Consider the following 19,418-nt stretch of genomic DNA (forward strand, 5'->3'; position numbering starts at 1 on the left):
ATGGGTCGTACAAGCGTGGCAGAAGGTCAAGTTCCCTGGGTGGTGCTCAGCCCGAGCCAAAGGCTGGGGCTGCAGTCACATCTGGGGCTGAGCTGAGCGGGTCCGTCCCATTTCCTACTAAAGCAGCGCAGGGAGCCTGCTGGGACCCGGACATCTGTCCTCAGCACCCAGAACTGGGACCAGCCCATTTCATACTGGGTGGATGGCTGGGGAGGAGCAGATGGCATGTACTGGTGGTGGCGACCGACGTGGGGCAGAGCTGAACCAGTGACCTCGAGGTGAAAGGCTTCCTATCTCCCATTATCAATCCCCAGAGCCCCCTCCGACGTAAGTGTTGATACATTAATCTTCCTGACTGATGGAAACAAACTGCAAATATAATGTGCCGTGGGGGAATCTTTATGTATTTCGAGCCAAAACTACGCTTAAAAACAAAGTTAAGGGCATGCTTAGGTTTCGGCCTTTCCTCAGAAACATTACTAGTTAATGCCATCTTCTTTCTCTTCCAAGTACGAAATTTAAAGAGCACGTCATCACACATTAGCCTCTGAGCACAGCCCCAGCATGGATTGCCTCAGTAAATAATAAACCGGTGTTTGTGTTTCCTTGTGTGCATGCTGTCCTCCTAAATAGTTTACTAACAAAGGAGTATATTTAGGAGCACTGCTGGAGTGCCTCGATGAAGCATGTTGTGTAGGATAAATACCTCCACATCAGGACACTTTTCAAAGCCATCAGGCAGAGGGGTCAGTCTGTTGTGGGTTTTTTTAAAACTGCACAAGCTAATGCTTTAAGAGTGTCTTGATGGAATCAGGGAAATTGGATTGTCCCCCCATTTGCTGGCCTAAAACAAGCCTTTTTTTATTTATCCCATTAGAGGAACACAAGAGAAACCTTTTAAATGTCACTAAAATTTTCCCTGCATTGCAAAACCCAGTCAAAAGGGTTTTAATTTTCCCGGAGACCTCTTAAGTAATGCAGTATGTCAAGGTTTAATACATTGCGTGCAGGGGATTGTCTATATTCTGTGCTGTTTCACCAGGGTGACTCTGTAGGGTCAGTCCTGTTTGCTGGATTTGGTCCCTGCCAGCACCCAGGCCACTTTAGATCAGCTCTGGTGAAACAAACGGGCAAGTGACAGCGAGATGAGATGCAGCTTCTCCTGGATCAGTCTGGGATTCCCAAAAACTCAGCAGTGACGGTCACTCTCCAGTAATCCGGTTCTGTGAGTTGGGGCTCTCTGGTTTTGAGAGAGTCTGTAATTTATAGGCTTTATTCACGTATTTATAGGAGGACTAGAGAGACTTGGGAAGAGGCACTTACGTACGCAAGGCTCCAGATACCCCTGGAGTATTTAATACGACAAACATAAGCTGCAGACCGGAGGCAGAACCAGAACTGCAAACCGGCAGCACAGAAAGCGCTAACACACACTGGCTAGAGACAGCAACAGGGTCACAAACCCTTCAAAGGCTGGGCTGGTGCCCACTCAACCCATGCCATGGCTGTATCCAGTGTATCCAGACCCGTGGTAGTTTAATATACATAGTAAACGGACTATGTATATATAAAAAAAAAAAGACTGGACTGATAGCAGTAAATTGGCCATTACCTAGAATTTAACCCTAGCTGCAACCAACCTCTCACCTCGGTGACAGAGTTGGAAGGCAGGGAGCGAGGGGTTATTTCCTGCTAAATTATTCCATTCCCCTTTAACGCAACACCATCCCAACGGCTGTGGGCATTAATGCCAAACCAGCTTCTCCTGGCCCCTCCAAGCCCATTCCGCTTGTCAGCCAGCCCGTAAACTGGAAGCTACGGGTGGTCTGTTCTGCCAGAGTAATCCCAACTAGTAACTAAACGCTACTAAAATACAACATTATTTTGCTCCTGCAGGATAAGGGAGTTCTCTATCCACGCTGTCCCTGTTTCTTTTTGTAAAAAGTGAATGCGTCGTCATACCACTGCAACAGAGGACCTGGGGTGCTAAGTCATTTTGGGCTGACCGTGTAATTCTCCCCAGCCCTGGTTCTAAAGGGAGAAGATGAACCGTAGGGCAACGATTATCCAGGCTGGTGTATGTAAGCCCTCATCCTCTTGTCCCTGAACTCACATGTGCACACCGAGAGCTGGGAAAGGTGCAGAGCCAGGGAAAATGAGGAAGAGGAGGCAAATCCCAGCCTCCTAACTAGTCAAAATAAAACACAGCCCTGAGACTGACACTGCCTCTTGATCTTCCCTGTAAAGCTGCCTAATCTATTTTACAAAATGTCAAAATTCAGCACGAAAATCGGAAAAAGGGGGAGGGGGGGGGGGGAAATATCAGACTGGCTGGTTATTGGACCAAGGGCTGTGTTAAAAGGATCAGGAGGTGGTGGGCCAAGTGGTGGGGGAGGGAATGGGATAAAGTAGTGGTCTAATCAAATCAGTTTAAAAAGCTGCAGCCTCTCAGAGTTAACCTTGCCAATCAGAGAGCGAGCGGGAGCATGTCTGCGCACATTAAAGCGGGAGCGTGTCCTTGAACCCACAGCACACTCCATCCTCCCCCCCGCAGCCCACGCAGGCTGTGTACCCAACACCCTCGGCAGCCAGGAGAAAAGCCCAGGATTAGGCACCCTCCTTAGCCTCGCTCAAGTGGAAGTCAACACGGCAAAGGCAGCTTGGATGCTTCCCCGTGATTAGAGGTGAGCTCATGGGATTAAGCCAGCAAGAGTTGGAGAAATGTTAAAAAACAAACAAAACAAAAAAAGGAAACAAAAGGAGTAACCCTCCCATTGACAAATGCTGTTGTATTGAGTCTGGCAGCTGTAAGATGCATTACTAACCTTTGCTAATGACTAAGGGCACCAAAGTCACTTTAAAATAAATATTCACTAGGAATTACACGGGTAATCTAAAGGGATTATCTTGCTGCCTTAACAGGTCCATAAACTAAACGTTAAATGGTCTACACAAGTGTTTGCATTATTTTTGACCCAAATCAACCTTTCTGCTAAAAGCTGTGGAAAGCCAGATTCAATTTTGGAAACAACGTGTCCGCTTTGAGTTAGTGTTCTTCTAAATTCCCCCAGATCCTCTGTTTTTTGAAGGAAAAATGGGACTGAGCTCTTGGAATCCAGGAGCCTGCCAGCAGCCAGGGAAAGGCTTTAGCAGAAACACACGTTCAGAACATGAAGCAGCAGGCACAAATCCAGTCTGCCACATAATCCAGTCCCTGTGGCAAAAGTATCCCTGTTCAGAGTCTTAACTGCAGCCCTTCTTCCCTACAGAGATGGGGAAGGCACAGTGTGGGAAGAAGGAGCACTGATGATAAATGGTGGCTAAACCCCAACTATTCTGTGCCTCAGTTTCCCCACCTGTCAAATGGGGAATACGTCATGGGCCTTCCAGCTGGGGCACTCGTCCCTGTGCCTCAAGCTATCCAAGGGGAATGAAGCCGAAGCAGAGCCGTGTGCCTGAGGCTCGGCAGCTGTACTCAGGCAGGTCAGGAGAGCAGGAGTTACGGCATATGCTTCAGCAACAGGGACTGAATGACGGGATGAGAACAGCTCCTGTGCACCAGTCTGCAGTGCCCGACAACAACTTCATTGCATTGTCTATAGATGAAAAAGTACAGTCTAAAAAGGCACAGATGCCTTAAGGCCACCATACACAATGCCCGAATTGCATCTAATTCCAAAGATCACATCAGACACAAATGGGGAGTAAGTCCTACAGAGGAATAAACAAAAGTACATCGACGCTTCCTTCCAGCAGGTATTTCAGACCCAGCCTTAGAAAAAGGACTCGGGGTTTTTTCCCCACTTCCCAACCTGCGATGCAGGCCAGGGAACACAGCAGCATGCTCAGGACCCTAGTCCAGCAGGAAAGGTCCATCTCCAGCCTGTGCTGACACACCGGACACATGCCCACCTTGCAAACCTATGTGATCATTTTTCACCTGGACCCCTTAGCCTGTATACCTGCGTCAGTCAGTGTGCACACTTCTGAAGACAGCTATTTCTCCAAGGCATGCTGAATTAACTTTTAAGAATGCAACAGGACTAAGGGACTTGAAGAGACATAAACTCCTCTTAAATCCCACTGCTCCTGCACAATCACTAGCAATAAGCCAGGGCCCTCTTGCAGCAAATCAGGAAATTGAGGGAGATGATCAAGCTGCTTGAAGCACAGAAAAATGCTACACCAATGGATCTGAAGAAATCACATCGCTAGAGCCCTTTGATGTCTGATGTACAACTCAGGGAAAGAAGAATAAAACACAATGGGAAGCTGGCAGAGAAAACATACTCCAGGAAAAGATCAATAGTTAAAAAGCTCACTTCTACTGACACAGGGAAGAAAAACGTTTGCAACCGTTATGTTTTTTAAAGACTTCTTCATGATGTTGAGAAGTTCCTGCTTTTTTTTTTTTTTTTTGAGATTAGAAAAAGCTAAGAAGGTCTAACCTAGTAAAACCTAATTTCACAAGAGGTCTTGTTTGCCAGCCTTGGCAATAGGGGTGGACGTGCTGTCCATCGCCCACTGAAGGCACTGCAGGAGGAGTGCCCTAACAAGAGCACTTTAAACTCAAATGCCAGGCAAACTTTAACAGCAAGTAAAGGCACTATTTTACAGGTTCTCACAAGAAAAGTCATTCCATCACATGAGATTTCTCTCTCTGAAATACATAGTTTTAGCTAGAATAAAATGAATAGATAAAAACTAGGACTTCCGTCTTTAAAGATGCATTCTCCTCCTTCCTTCTAAAACAAACCGTTTCAAAATTTTCTTCACACACTGTAAAAGAATGATAAAGGGGAAAAGATTAACATCCTCCTCACTGATTTCCATCTGATAACAGTGACCTAAAAGCAATCTCTTGCAGTTGAAGGAGCCCTGAACAAACCTGAGAACATCTCTTCAGTCTTCACTAAGCCAGCTCCAAGACAAAATACTAATTGCCGTAAAAAAAGACACAGTTCCTATTCTCACCTCCTATCCCAGCTGGCAAGGGCTGGAATAAGAGAGCTTTTAAAAAGGAGCCTTGGGGTCTGGTAGGGCAAACCCCTGTCCACAGGAGTGTCCCTACAGGGGCAGGAGAACTCTCCCATGGACACCAGCCCCATGGGGTGGGCTGGCAACATCAGCACTTTCTCAGTTGGTAGATAATCGCACCAGCAAATATATTTGCACTTACCAATCAGGACTGAAGCGTTAAACAGGGATTCAGAACACCAGGTTCACTACTGGATTTAAATTGGTAGAAATCACATTCATGCTACAGCTACCAAGGACGTGTGAGTGGAAAATGAGACCTCTCAGCAGAGCCAGCCACTTCTGCTGCAGCTTTCTGCAAAGCAACATGAAGCCTGCTAGCCACATTAAATGTGGATATTCAAATATCAGCTGCTTGTTTCCAGAAAACTCCTCCAGAAAAGCATCAATTCATTCAGGAGAACTCACCCTATGGCACACCCTGATCATGCCCCAAAGCCTCCCAGCAACTAAAGCAGAACCCAAATGACTCAAGAACTTCAATTTGCACTGAAAACAGCAGCCCTGCGCATCTAAACATTATCGACCAAGAGCATGCAAAGTTTATGGAAGTAAAGCCCTTCTGTGGACTGCATCAATGTCTGATGCCTAATGAAGACTGCATTTGGATATGCAAATGCACTGATTACTGTTATTTGTCTGGGCTGACACAGGCAGCAAGGTAAGGAAAAGCTGTGCAATATCTGGGGACAAAGTGGTTTTTTGGTTTGGTTTGGGTTTTTTTTCCAGAATACTCAGTTATGGGAGATGCTCCCTAAGGTGAATGTGGACTTTGACCATCCTTCTCCCTCAGAAAACCCTTCCTGCTGTAAGGAGGACTTCTAGTTCAAGCACTCTTTTAGCTATTCTATGGCTTGTTCTGCAAAACTTACCCCACATCGCCATGACCCTGCGAAGGGAGAAGCCCCCAGGTCCCTATGATTTTATGCAGTTGTAGCTGTCATCAGAGCAACTGTGCAACAGCATAAAATTCAAAGATAGATAGCTTCACTTGGTGGCTTTTCACACCTTGAGTGCTCAGGAGACAATACCCTTCTCCGAGAAGGGGCACAGTACTATAGAGCGATGGTACATATTAATTTCTAAAAGAGGATTTTAATCATGCAACGTCCTCTGCAGTCGCACAGAATTTAATCTCATTGCTGACAGTGGGTGATGGGGGAGCATGTTAAGTGGAAAAGTTGTATTCAAGACCTTCTTGCAGATATGTGCTACAGGCAGTCCCTTGGGAGGAAGAAAACAACCCCAACTGGTGTCTCGCTGCTGACCACCCCGGCCCAGGGTCCCGACGTACTCCAGCCACTTGCATGCAGAAACGCAGACACATTTCCAAAGTTCTGTGCAAGGTTCAAGTACACGTATTAATACAGTTAGCATTTATCAAGGCTTACTTTACAAATATTGATTTATTAATCTAGGCAAGACCCAGGGATATATGTACATAGTATTCCCATGTTCGTTACAGAAACCGAGACACACAAAAAAACCCACTGTCTGACTTCCTCAAGGTCAAATGTGGAACACAGCCCACAGCTGGGATTAGTTTCAGGATGCTGAGCTCCCAGCACTACGCTGGGACTATCAGGACATGCTGTCCTTTCCCACACAAGGTCTTCCCTCTTCTCTTAAGATCTGTCTTCACCTAAGCCTACATTTAGTGAGAATCTTGCCTTCATTGAGTAATATGGGAGGAAAAAAAAATAACGAAGAGCCAAAAATTGGAAACCGTAAGCTGTGAACTGAGACCTTCCCAGCTGCTAAGGAGACCCACCACAACTGGGTTGGCACGCTGGCACATGCCTTCTGGATGGTTATCTTCAGTCTTCTTCCATTTTTATTGAGGACTGCTTGCAGGCAGCTTTAGAAGTCTTGGTTAATTGAACAACTAGATGTTAAAAAAAAATATCCAAAAGGAACTAATATACTGTGTTCAACCAACTTCAATGGGACCTTAAAGCTTATATGAAAAGTTGGACTTGGAATTGTTAAACAATTCTTTTCTAGAAGCTCCTATGAAACCGCAGTAACGTTAGTTACAATTGCTGCCTAGGAGGGATGAAATTCCATGCTTTTTCCCCCTGCTAAAATAAAAAATACTCCCCTAACATTTCTGAAGTTAGGGCAACCTAAGCAATGGCTCAACAGAATACAATTCCATAAAATCACTACAATTAAATGAAAAATTATGCATCTTTTCAAGCAGCACAGGTCTGATGCCTACTTTCTAAAGAAAGTTGAACTACAAAGCAGTAAAGTCACTCTGTAAACTCCTGTAACTATTCTTTTAAGGTAATGGACCAGCTTCAGATACTAACGGATGAAAATTAACTACAAGACAACAGAACCACTAGTTTTAAAATCCTGAGGAACTGGAAAGAATGACTATATGCTTTTGTATATGACAGCAGTCTCAGCAACACTGCAAAAAGTTAGAAGTATCTGAGTGGTAGTGCACACTATGTCTGAAAGAATAGCTTTTAGAAGACATGAAATTCAGAGAATACTGCAGAACCCTGCACGAAAATCACGGCATTATGCACACTTCTCTGTAATTTATGTCACTGGATGCACAGTATTTTCTTTCCACATTCAGTCTGCCTGGACTATGGGAAGTGTGCGTCTTGGGCAGCCAAAGTCTCAGGGTAGACAACAGACAACATGAGAAAAGAGGATAAAACTTCATCAAACACTGAATGCTTAATGACAGAATTAAAACCCATCTTTGGCCTTTGTTTTTCTCCAGTTGCTCCTTCAATCTTCCATTTTGTTAACAAAACTTGCCCAGGGAAGTTGACTCCCTGAATGTGTCAGACATCACCTCCGTTAAGTAGTGTGTTATTAATTCCCTTCCAAAACTAAACACATCATATTTATGATGAGATTTTAATCTGTTTTTAAAAAGTGTTTGAAAATCTTCCTTGTAAGGATTTTTAAAAATTAAATTCTAGCTTCCCTTCAGATGTACTCAGGCATAAGAGAAAACAAAACAACTAATAGTCTAACAGAGAAGAAATGCTGCATTTGCTGTTTTCTAGCCTGATTCAAATGTAAAAATTAAGAATGTGAATAAAGTAGGTTTAACTACATAATTAAGTAAACATGGACAGACATTGTGTATCTGATTAGCAAAAAGAACAACTAAATTTACTAGAAAGGCTATATTTAGCTGCAAATGAACATATTTTAATGGCTACTAACCAATGAAAATCAACCTTTCCTTAGAAAAATAACCAAGAACTAAATTTAAATTGATTATTAAATCAATTAAATCAATCCAACCTGTCAGAATCTCTCTCATTAGAGTCGCTGTTAGATGCAAAGCTGCTGCCTATAAGGTCTGCACACACAGGCAAAACACAAAATGATGCAGTGCCAAAGGTATAGTGACAGCACAGCACCTTCCCAGCACATCCACCCAAAATTACGCCAGACGCTGCCGAGTCCTAATGCGTGCACAGACCTCTCCCAAACTGAGTGCATCCATTAATACATGGAGCCCGTTAATGTGTCCTATTTTCCTGTATTAACCAACCAAACATAAAAATAAGCGTCTCCCTGTAACAGTCTGACCCATTTTGAGAGTCCAGTGAAGCCAAACTGACTTTTATTTCTTAGAAAAAAAATAAAAATTGGGTTTAAATATAAAGCAACCAGTTGCAGCATTGCGGGATTAGTTGGATGAATCCTTCAGCAGATATAATCAGCTTAATGGCAACAAAGATCACAGCGCAGTTAGTGCAGCTGTGACACTCAGACGCATTTCACCGAAAGGGAAGGTTTGCACGAGGCTGGAACGGTCTTTTTTATTTCCAGCCTTTTTTCCTCTCTCTCTCTGTGCAGTCAACATCCCCATCAGCTCCATTAGCATGAAAGAATTAAGGAGGGAAATGGGTAGGGTGGAGCAATTTACGTCTGTGGGTCAGCATACTTACACAGTGTCATATAATTCAATTAAATGGACAAATAAAGTGGTGCTAGTTGTTTTCCAAACTCTAGTTAATTTTAACTTAATTCCCACGCTGCTGTGGGCTAAAGGGCTGCTTGATACACAGCTAAATGACCAGCTATCTATTACAGAGAGGAACGCTGTAGGAGTCCTCCCGCTCTTCTCTTAGATACTCTTAGGAGTATTCTTACTCTGAGGATATTCTTAGTATCTTTATATACCCACAAAAAAGAAAACTGAAAGTAAAGACTTGATTCCCCTAATTATAGCTTTATTTATGCTGGCAAATCCATTGCTTTATATTATACCTTTCCTCACTGTTGAATTGCAAAAAAAAAAATTAAAAAAAAATACACTAGAACATAATGTCAGGAGATTTCAGCCTGCCCCGTAAAAATTTAAGAAACACTGCTTTCCAGGCTTCTTAAATTAAGACTTTCATCATTAAATCCAGTGATCTGCCTCTCACATACAGTATTAAACACACTCAAAAATAAGCAGGTAAATGCTAATCTATTTACCACTAACTATTCTGTTTCTGGGTTTTGCTTCCTCCAGGAAAAATCCCCCGAGATACAGGTGAATGCACTAAGGACTGAAAACAGCTGAGAAGTACAGAAGACCCACAAATCTGTAATCTGCAGGGAACTGATGGATGGAAATGGCAAAAGTATGAACACCTTGGAAACAAGCCATTTGCTGTAGAGCTTGCTAAGGTCTTCTGCTCTCTGACCTGGTAAAACTCAAGCCTGTGCAGTTGCACTTCGGAACAAGAGCTCTCCAGGAGAATTAACTTCTGTTTGCAAAATAAAGACCTTTGTCAGTACCAAACAGTCAGCAATGTTTTGAAGGCTTTAAAATAAATCTGTGCTTGAAGATCGATGGCACTTCCCGTAAAGAATACAAGTGTGCCTCCTTTTCCTCAGCCAAAACTTCCTTTGCTTTCTCCAAAACATCAGTCCAACACACCGGTTATTCTCCCACCAGAAATACTTGCATTTCAGCAGTTCTGCATGGATATAATTTGTAAAGTGCTAGGCAAATAAGCACACTCTGAAATGGGAAACGTTATTGACAGACTACCTGGCACTAAGCTTTCAAACCCACCAGGAACGTCAGGAGGCCAGATCTGCACATGTCAAGTCCATCACCTTAGGAGGCTTTCAAAGTTTTGCTTTTTGTGACTCTACAAAACGCATCTCTGGAGCCATTATATGAATTAGTTGGAAAGGGGTGGGGGGGGGGGGAAGGAGGAGCGGTTAAGAACAGCAGTACACCCCTATGAGGACATTTAGAAGCATCTGGCTCCGAGGTATTAAGAAAGGAAAGAAAAATTAATCATGCCGGCTGGGAAAAAAAACCTGGCATCAGCACAGCCACCCTGTCATAAGGCAGATATTAATAACGTGAACCTCCAGGGAACACTCAGACATCTGAAAGATCCACTTGTTGGCTATCACAGAGCAGGCAGCTTGAACTGATGCCTCTTTGAAACCTTCTGAATCTTACACTAAAACACTGCTGAGGATTTTTTTTTGCAGCAAAACGAAACTCTCAGTGCTAAAGATCAGACATTTACCGCATTTCTCCCTTTTTCCCTAGATAGTATCACAGGGAGAGCACTTGGAATCACATGCTATCGGCTACAGCAGAATGGAGCAACGCCCAGTAACTGGGTGCAAAAATACCAGATGCTGAAGCCGTGGGCATGAGACAATTCAGATGTTAGGGAAAGGAAAACAAAAGGATTCACCCCTGGGGATACCTAGGCACCCCACTCCAACAGACCTCGATAGCAGGAGGCCTGAGCAGGCGTTAGCCACTTAACGTGTTGTAGACCTGTAGCTTAGCTACACACAAGAGAAATGCAGGTGAAAACTGGTCGAGTATTTTAAAATGAGAATAAGCAAATAGTATCTGGACAGAATGGAAGACAACAGGAAAAACCATGCATGGCCAAGACATCACGGCAATGGTGGTACATCCTGATGTGGCATCTCAAATATAACTCCTCAGGCTCAGAGTAGGATGTAAAGTTGGTGGCAGCAACAATAACTAGAACTCACATTTTCAGGAGAATTTATTTAGCCAACAAAACATGGCAAAACCCTTCTCTTTTTCTACTTCTCCAGAGATGCAGTGATCTTTCCTGCCTACCGCACTGAAAGCAAACCTGATAAAGGAACCACTAATCTGCTTGTGTTTGGGAAATAAGTGCTGCTAAAAGCACACCAGACACTCCCAACATCATCTTATATCTATTTGCTGATCTCTTGGACCATCTGTGACTAGTTACAACTCCAGATTCGCAGGACACACAGCTGACTCACTGAAGGGTAGCACCAGCTACAAACTAAGCATCTCAAAGACAAAATGATGATTGAAAAGCACTGAGCTGGATGTTTATATGCTATTTGATGATGCAGGAGATGCTACCATAGGAGCTAACATTTTAAACCACCCTATCCCATGAGGAAACATTTTCTGCGCTGGCTACAGCTGTGATACATTCCTATGCAAATGAAGCAATTTTCTTTTTTTCTCTATGAAAAGTCTCCCATTTCTTCCCCATCGCTGAATTTATCTCCCAATGGACTTGGTAATATGGGGCTTTTTTTTAACCGATCAGAAAGGGACACATTCAGCCCTGAGATACATGCCAAGAGAAGTCCCATTGACTTAAGCTGGGAATTCACGTGTTTATCCTTCATCAGGAGTCCTCGGTAATGACACCTTACCATCCTTCATCTACAATAAGACTACTTCTGCCATGACCCTCTGTGTCACTGCTGTCTGGCATTGCTTGGGGAAGCACTGAGCCAAGAATACCATTTTTCTGCTGATCCCTGTTTTGTTCTTTTCCTTCCATTCACTCGACCTTTCTATTTGCGCTACCTGTTGCACTGCATCTCATGCCAAGATGATCTCTTTGGGATAGGGATGGTCTTTGCTCTTGCTTGATGCCGTGACTGACATTTCTGCTGGCTACTACGGACAACATAAGGTAGAAGAGCTGAGTGCAAAATTAAACCTGCCTTTATCGATGGGGTAGTTTACAGGTCTGCCTTGGCCGGTGCATGGAAAGGCACTGCAGCCACATCCACCACTCACATGCATCTGAGGACAGAACTGGGCAGAGCTATGAAAACTTGCATTTTTAGTAAATGTTTTAAAAACTTGAAAAGATTTTCTTTTCTACTCAAGTTGGGCTTTCCACCAGGCAAAACAAAATGTACCACTTTCTCTGATTTTGTAGCTATTCTTTGGTAAATTCAAAGAGCTGTTTCGTATTACAATTTACATCTGCACAAGAGGAATGCTTGAGCTGACAGCCAAAAAAGAAACAAACCTGGAGATTTAGAACAGGTCTACCTGAATAGTTTATATCATCTTCGATTTTAGACTCAATACACATTTATAATCTGTCTTTACCTTGTGATTTATCCCAAGCAACTGGGCTCCCCTGGCTTAGAAAGTTGTTTCTTACCAGCTAATGAGTGCAAACTGACCACATCCATGCATAACTTTTCCATCTGAGAAATAAAATTAATGATTTGAAGTCACCGTAGCTCTGACTTTTTCTGCTGCTGTGAAACATCCAGATCGAAACTGCCTTCATGCTTTAAATTAACCTCTTTAACTCTGCAATTAGGACTGGAGGTAAGGGTGTATATGATCACTTCCCGTCATTCAAAAAACAAGCACTTGGTTATTAAGCTATGAAAAATTGATCATTTGCAATTGCTAAGCCATAACTTTACAAATATCTTCTGAGTTTGACCACTGGAATTTAAAGTGCAATGCTCAATTTCATACCACTTCAAAAGCCAAATCACCATGTAATCTGTGAGCACCGCTTGAAAATATCCTGACAATAGCAGCAGGAATAGGGCATCACCGAGAAGATAACCAGGCAGCTTTTGCAGACCTGGCTTCTGACTCACATTTCATCTGCGCGGTCTGAACGTGATTAAAACTTGAGTTTAAAAAAAAAAGATAAATAGAAAAAAAGAGTAAATTGAAATTTCCGTACACAGGTAACTAGGTCCCTGGCCAAGTCCAAACATGTCTCCAGGTTTCTCTGTAGCATATTCCAGCCTATAGCTTTCTGAAATACATCTCTTGTCTTCCTTCTGTGTTCGAGAAAATCAACCAGTCAAAACTCCTACCTTACTCTTTTCTTCATTAATCACTACCTTGCTTTGAGGGCCATGCTGAAAGGGAGACGTTGCTCATCCGATCACCAGGTCAGGGAAGGAAAATGCCTATAGACAGAGCTACTGTTTTCCTCCTCTCTTGCAACACTTCTCACACACACAAAGCTCATCACCAACCGTGTTCAGCCTCACTGGCAGCACAGGGACGTGTGTGGTTTTCTCCAGCATGCGGCCGAGAAGCTGCCTGGAGGTACAGCCACCTCCAGCCGCTCAGCTCCATCTCTGGGCCACCCCTCTCCATGGCTCCGCTGCACAGCCATGTGCACGTGCATCCCATGAACCAGACCTCCGAGATAGTCCTGGATAAGAATAACCTTTAAAGCTATTCCCATTCCTTTCCCCTACCTCACAAAAATACTGCTGGATGTACAGTAAAGGAAGGAAATATGGCAGGGGAAAACAAAAATCAATTAAAAGAAATTTGAAAGCCATTGTGTTAGAGCACCTCATTTAGAGCAGTCACTTTTTATCTGCAGGGCAAATAATTGCAGTACTATCGCAGCCGTAACATCACGCATCAGAGAAGGTGACAGCATTTTTAGGGGTATTTATTGTAAGCACACTAAAGTCAAGACTGTACCCCACAAATTAATTTTCCAGGGTGACAGAAGTCAGCTGGCTAGAGCCGTTATTGCTAATAGCTAGAAAAGACCCACTTAATCACTTTGCATTTTTATTTGTAGAAGATAAAGAAACATTTCTTTCACTAATAGTTTCATGCTTGTTTCATCTCATTTTATCTGGACTGCAAGATCTGTTTAATTTCATTTGATCAGTTTTCTAAGGATCTTAGAACTACCATATTTTTATAATCTTGTTATATCCATGAGAAAAAAAATGATTGTTTGCCCCACCATTTCGCAAATGGGAAACCAAGACAAAAAGAAATTAAGTGACTTGTTCAAGGTCACGCCGGTATTCTGTAGCAAAACTGGAGAATTAGAAACCTGAACTCGATTCTGAAAATAGCCATAAAGGGAACTTCCTCACCGAATCAACACGGATTCTACAGATCTGGGTATCTACCACTGTGTTTTTTCATAACATACGTAACTGCGGATAACTCGGCTCTGAATGGACGGTTCCTGTTACTTCTCTTAGCTGAAAAAAATGCCAAATTCCCTCACTAATGAATAAAACTAGCCTACCACCACTACCAGATGGGGGGAGCCTGAAGTTTAGCAAAAGCACCTGAAAGCACATCGATTGCTGGTTCTGAAAATTTCAAATAGCAGGTCAGCATCACAGGTGCGTCTCTATGAAGAGGAAAACAATGGTAATACTCGTTATTTTAAATTTTTTCTCTTAAACTTTAGCAGAGCCATAATGTAAGCTAAAGGGAAATATCCATCTCAAAGTTCTGTGCATTCAGGACATGCATTGCTCGTAACATTTTACTGTTAAATGGTTCAGCACTATGGTACATCTGGATTTTTCTCTTAGTTTTTATACACACGTGACATAAATTACCCACCCTGCCTCTCCCCTTGATAACACAAGAAAACGACAGTTGCCAGTGTGGGGTTTTTTTGCAACTGTAATGTCTAACAGCCTCAGGAACTCTGTTTTGCTCCCGTCCAGGCTGGGCAGGAATGAAGCAGGAATGCAGCAGGAATGCACAAACAACAACAGAAACCTGGAGAGTGAAGCCACCAATTCAAAAGGAAGAGGCTGAGGTTGTGCCGTGAGTGGGACCCGAAGGAGAGCAGCAGTATATAGTAACAGTATATAGTATATATATAGTGTATATATAGTATATAGTAACAGTAATGCAAGTATATGCATCTACTGAACAGCTGCCTTGTTCACAACATTCTGTCCCTATGCAGTGGAAAACCAGAGGTGTCTTCCAGACACAGTTTCAAAAGGGTGTGAGGGTACAGCAACTGTTCACACACAGAGAAATATCAACAGTTGCTCATTATGTCAAAACCTGAAAGCTGACCAGACAAGGTGTTTGACCTAGACCTCGAAGCCTGAACAGTGGAGCCCAAGAGATCTTCTGAATGTTTCTGGCAGGTTGGACGTTAACAGATGCTTTAGTCTTATGCAGTGTTAATGGGAGGAGCAGGTATGTCAAACTAAGTCACTGCCTGTGTCCAAGCTGCGGTTTCCATCTCTCTTCCAAGATGTGTTGAAGTACATTGGCAGAACAACATCCATCAGGGGTGTATCGAATGCTGACCACAGCAGTATCTGTCCTCTGCAAAGAGGATACATGCAGAACAGTCAAATCTGCATAAACATCGCATTAATAACCGACTGGGTGAAGACTGCATTTTAATATTGAACTCCAGTTGAAGTACCTACTTACTTAAAAGTTCAGAGAAGCTTCTTCAGCTGCCAGTATTCACGACTATTTCAGTACCCGCTCCTAGGGAAGGCTGTGCGTATGATGCAATGCCACAGGTCTCGGGCTAGGACCTCCTGCTTCCTCCCTGGCTTAGGAGTTAGGGGATCAGTGGTGTGGTCAACACCCAAAGTCGTGCCATGCTTGGGTAAGGGCTTGGGAAACCAGCCATCACTAACACATACAAATCCCTACAAAACACAACATTTTGGAGGTCAGAGCAGAGACACTGACTGCTTTTCTGAAGAACAGGAGAGACCACATCTGCCTCTGCTGGTTTCTCTCACACCACAAATCTACCTTAATGATTATTTACGCTTCGCTCTTCCAACCTTCCTCTCTCCTCTTATGTAAACATACTATAAATACAGACTTGGCATAAAGCCCATCAATCTACTGCTCAGCTTCCCCTGATCCTAAAGGTCTTTCTCTGGACAAGCTGTGATTTAGCTCCAAGTTCCTGTAAGCCTGAGCAACTTCTTCCAACCTCCATCAGCACTAATGTGACACATGCCCTTGTGCTACCGATGAGACACCCGCACCTTGAGAAACCAAATCCAAATTTCAGCATGACTCACATGGGGTCCTTTACGGGCATCCTTCTTCTGTGGCTCCCATGAGCCCTTTATGAGTTCTTCGGGGTTTTGGAGGGAACACTGACTAAAGTCACCCTACACTGTATATGCCATAGGACTCTGCCCCGAACAAGACCAAGACTTCTGGCCAGTGTCAGATAATCCGTCACTATAAGCTACTTGTATCCAAGCCAGATATTTATTGCTATTGATCTGCCTGGTCCCAGCGAAAGACTTTTGTTCTCCCAACCCGGGACTTTGACCTCAATTAAGTTATGAATTTCAATCCGATAGACTGCTCCACTTACCCTGCTGCTCTCCCTGACTGGATTAATTAGAATTAGCTAGGCTGGGAGTCACCCCGAGCGCCTCATGGATCATGTTATTTTAATAATAAATAAAGAGACGGCAGCAGCATACAAGGAAGGATTTTGAAAGATTGTTCATCCAAGAGCATCATTCAGAACCTGCCAATACTAATTTCTCTGAGTTTGATTACCTCATTTACTTCTTTTTATTTCTATTCATTAATTGAGTTTTATCCCCCATTACTTCAGCTCCCCAAATGTGCCCTTCCTATAAAGGAAACAGACACACACTTTGCTGTTACAAAGTTTTATTACTGCAGCTCATCAAAAGTATAGTTAGCAGGAATGGAATAGTCATTAAGCATTTAATAATCTAATAGCGCTGAGAAAAAATAGATATAGTAGGGGAGGGGAAAAGGAAAGGAGAGGGACAAGGCAACCCTGTCTATTGCCATAAAGCATGCACCGAGGGCTCTTTATAGGGATAGTTAATTGGCTGGTAGACAAAAGCCAGTGTCTTCAAGAAGGTAACATCTAACACTGGAGAAAATGCATATATCCATCAGGATATTTTTTGACATCACAATAATGCCTTTGGAATGAGCCTACAACGGGTTGCATACCAAAGAAATTTGATTGGCAAGGGGAAGTTTCGGAACTAGTGAGTTGGGGCCCAATAGCTACATTATCCTTATTACTTCTCTTTCCCTATAAAAGCAATTACATACTTGAAGATGTCGGGTTGCCCAGGACCATACTGAAATGGATTGTCTCGGCCAGCCATGTCACAGACATACTATGCAGTTATTGACCCATAAATGAACACTTATTTGTCACGCTCATTTTAATGTTTAATTGGCTGGAACAGCAGAAACAGATTTAGATGATGGAAGTTCACCAATTCTTCCAGCGCTGGTACCCAGCTTGCAGCCAGCCAACTCTGAACCCGAGAACAAATGTGGCAGACAACTTACCTTCTACCTTCACTTTAAGTTCAGGCCTTCATTTTATAAGAGACCCTTCCCAGGACAGTGTGATTTATTCCAGCCACACTGAGCCTTGTTGTAAGAGGACAGAAGACTCATTTCAACATGGGATGTCTAAGCTGGGTCAGCCAACTGGTCTGTTAGACAAACTAGAAGGTTACTCCAGGATAGGATTGACTTGTTTTGTTGCAAAAGGGAGTAACTGAGCAGTCTCTCTGCAGAAGGCTGAGGGAGACGGCATCAGCCTCTGTCTCCCTATACAGGAAAGCACTGGTGAGACCTCCTATCGCTCCCACCAGCAGGGATGCCTGCTCACATGGATTTCCAAAAGCCTTCTGATACATCCTCTCATCAAAGGTTATTAAATGATACTGTCATAGAGCAAGAGGGAAGGTCTTTGCATTGCTTGATAACTGATTACAAAAGTAAAGATTGAACCACCAGCTTGCACAACTGCTGGTGATTGCTGGAGTCTCTGAGGGATCTATGCAAGGGCTTGGGTTGTTCAACCCACACAAACGAACAGGGGAACCAGGGTGAGAGTGAAGCATCCAAGCCGGTTAAACCAAAAGCTGACTATAAAATGCTACAAAAGGATCTCAGAGTGACAGGGTAAAAAACCTGCAGATGAAATTCAGTGCTAATACATACCAGGTAATGCACATTTGGAAAAACAATCTTTAGTCTAAATCCACAGTGATGGCCTCTGAACTAACTATTACCTCTGTGGAAACAGATCATGAGTTATTATAGACAGCTCTATTATACACCGGCTCAGTATTCAACAGTAGTTAGTAAAAGGCAAGCAACATGAAAACATAAAAAAAAAAAAAAGGAAGAGGAAATAAGAAAACGTCATTATATTGCTTCATTAAACCTCTTACTGCACTTACAGCTTGGGCACTGAAAGAAGGGCTACTCCCTTCATCTGAAAGGAAATAAGGAAGAACTAGAAATGATTCAAAGAATGACAAGGAGCAAAGTTACTGAGCAGCTTCCAAATGGGGTACGATTAAATAGATTAAACTCCTTAGTCTGAAAAAGGAGTGATCAAGGGGAATCAAGGAGGCCAATAAAGTCAAAAGCAGGACAGAGGAGGTAACTGGGGGAACAATTACTGTTTCTCATTACACAAGAACGATGGGCTCTCGTATGAAATTATTGTGGCAAGTGCAAAGCAAATGCACAGTTAAACTACAGAACTCCCACTGGCATAAAAGGCTGGGAATCCAAAGAGGGATGAGAGAAATTTATCAAAGAAAAATCCAGGAGCGCAAAGATAATACCAATGGCTCAGGAAGCCTCCAAGCCACAGACTCTGGGAAAATATATGAAATTATCACTGCATGCTTACCCTACTCCGTCCCCTAAGCATTCACTCTTCCCTGCCACTGGAGACACAATACTACACCAGAAAGACTCCTGCACTGACAGCTGTTCTCATGAATGCAGAAGTAAGATGTGCAAAACGAGAGACAGGAACCTCCTAAATTAGCTTTGCCAGTTTGAGTGCTGTTTTGCCACTTACAATCCACGGAGCCAAGAAATACCTATGGTCATCAAAAATCTTATTTAAAATCTAAACAAAATAAGCATAAAGAGTTATTCCCCCGACATCTGAAGTGTTAGAACAGTCTTATTTAGGAAAACTAACAAAAGTACTTTGCACCAAAGCTTGCAAATTCCAGATGTCCCAATGATGCTAGTAAGAACTGTTTTTTTTGTGGTGTTTTGTTGTGTGTGGGTTTGTTTAGTTTTTCAGAGCAAACTGGGAGAGACACCTGCTGACAACAAATGAATGCAAAATTCTATTTGGAAAGTAAAACCAGACTTTCTCATATTGGAAAGTCCTCAGGGATAAAGTGAGTGGCAGAATTTAACTCTTTCAAAACAGGGAAAGCTCTTCCAAGAGGCTGAATGCAAAAAAAGATGTTCTACGAACCATCTCTCCCGAACAAAGAGTAGCTGATTGCTTGGCAAAGGTGGTTCCCCTGGCAGG

General features: G+C 43.0%; 1 protein-coding gene across 6 annotated transcripts in view; it reads right to left on the bottom strand.

The window, feature by feature from the left end:
- ACBD6 (acyl-CoA binding domain containing 6) overlaps positions 1 to 19,418 on the bottom strand; it is an 87,987-nt gene that overhangs the window by 16,525 nt on the left and 52,044 nt on the right. Inside the window, exons 7-8 of one of the 6 annotated variants that reach the window (XM_055815450.1) lie at positions 15,515 to 15,741; positions 15,271 to 15,403 (exon numbers count right to left, since the gene is read on the bottom strand). The exons of 4 other annotated variants lie outside the window; for them this stretch is intronic. In XM_055815450.1, coding sequence (XP_055671425.1) covers positions 15,562 to 15,741 — 180 coding nt within the window. In that variant the 3' untranslated portion in view covers positions 15,271 to 15,403; positions 15,515 to 15,561. Of the gene's footprint in view, positions 1 to 15,002; positions 15,404 to 15,514; positions 15,742 to 19,418 lie in introns of those variants that run through there. One more of the 6 variants, XM_055815451.1, reaches the window with a different exon arrangement.

The sequence above is a fragment of the Falco peregrinus genome, chromosome 10, assembly GCF_023634155.1.
Source record: "Falco peregrinus isolate bFalPer1 chromosome 10, bFalPer1.pri, whole genome shotgun sequence".
NCBI lineage: Eukaryota > Metazoa > Chordata > Aves > Falconiformes > Falconidae > Falco > Falco peregrinus.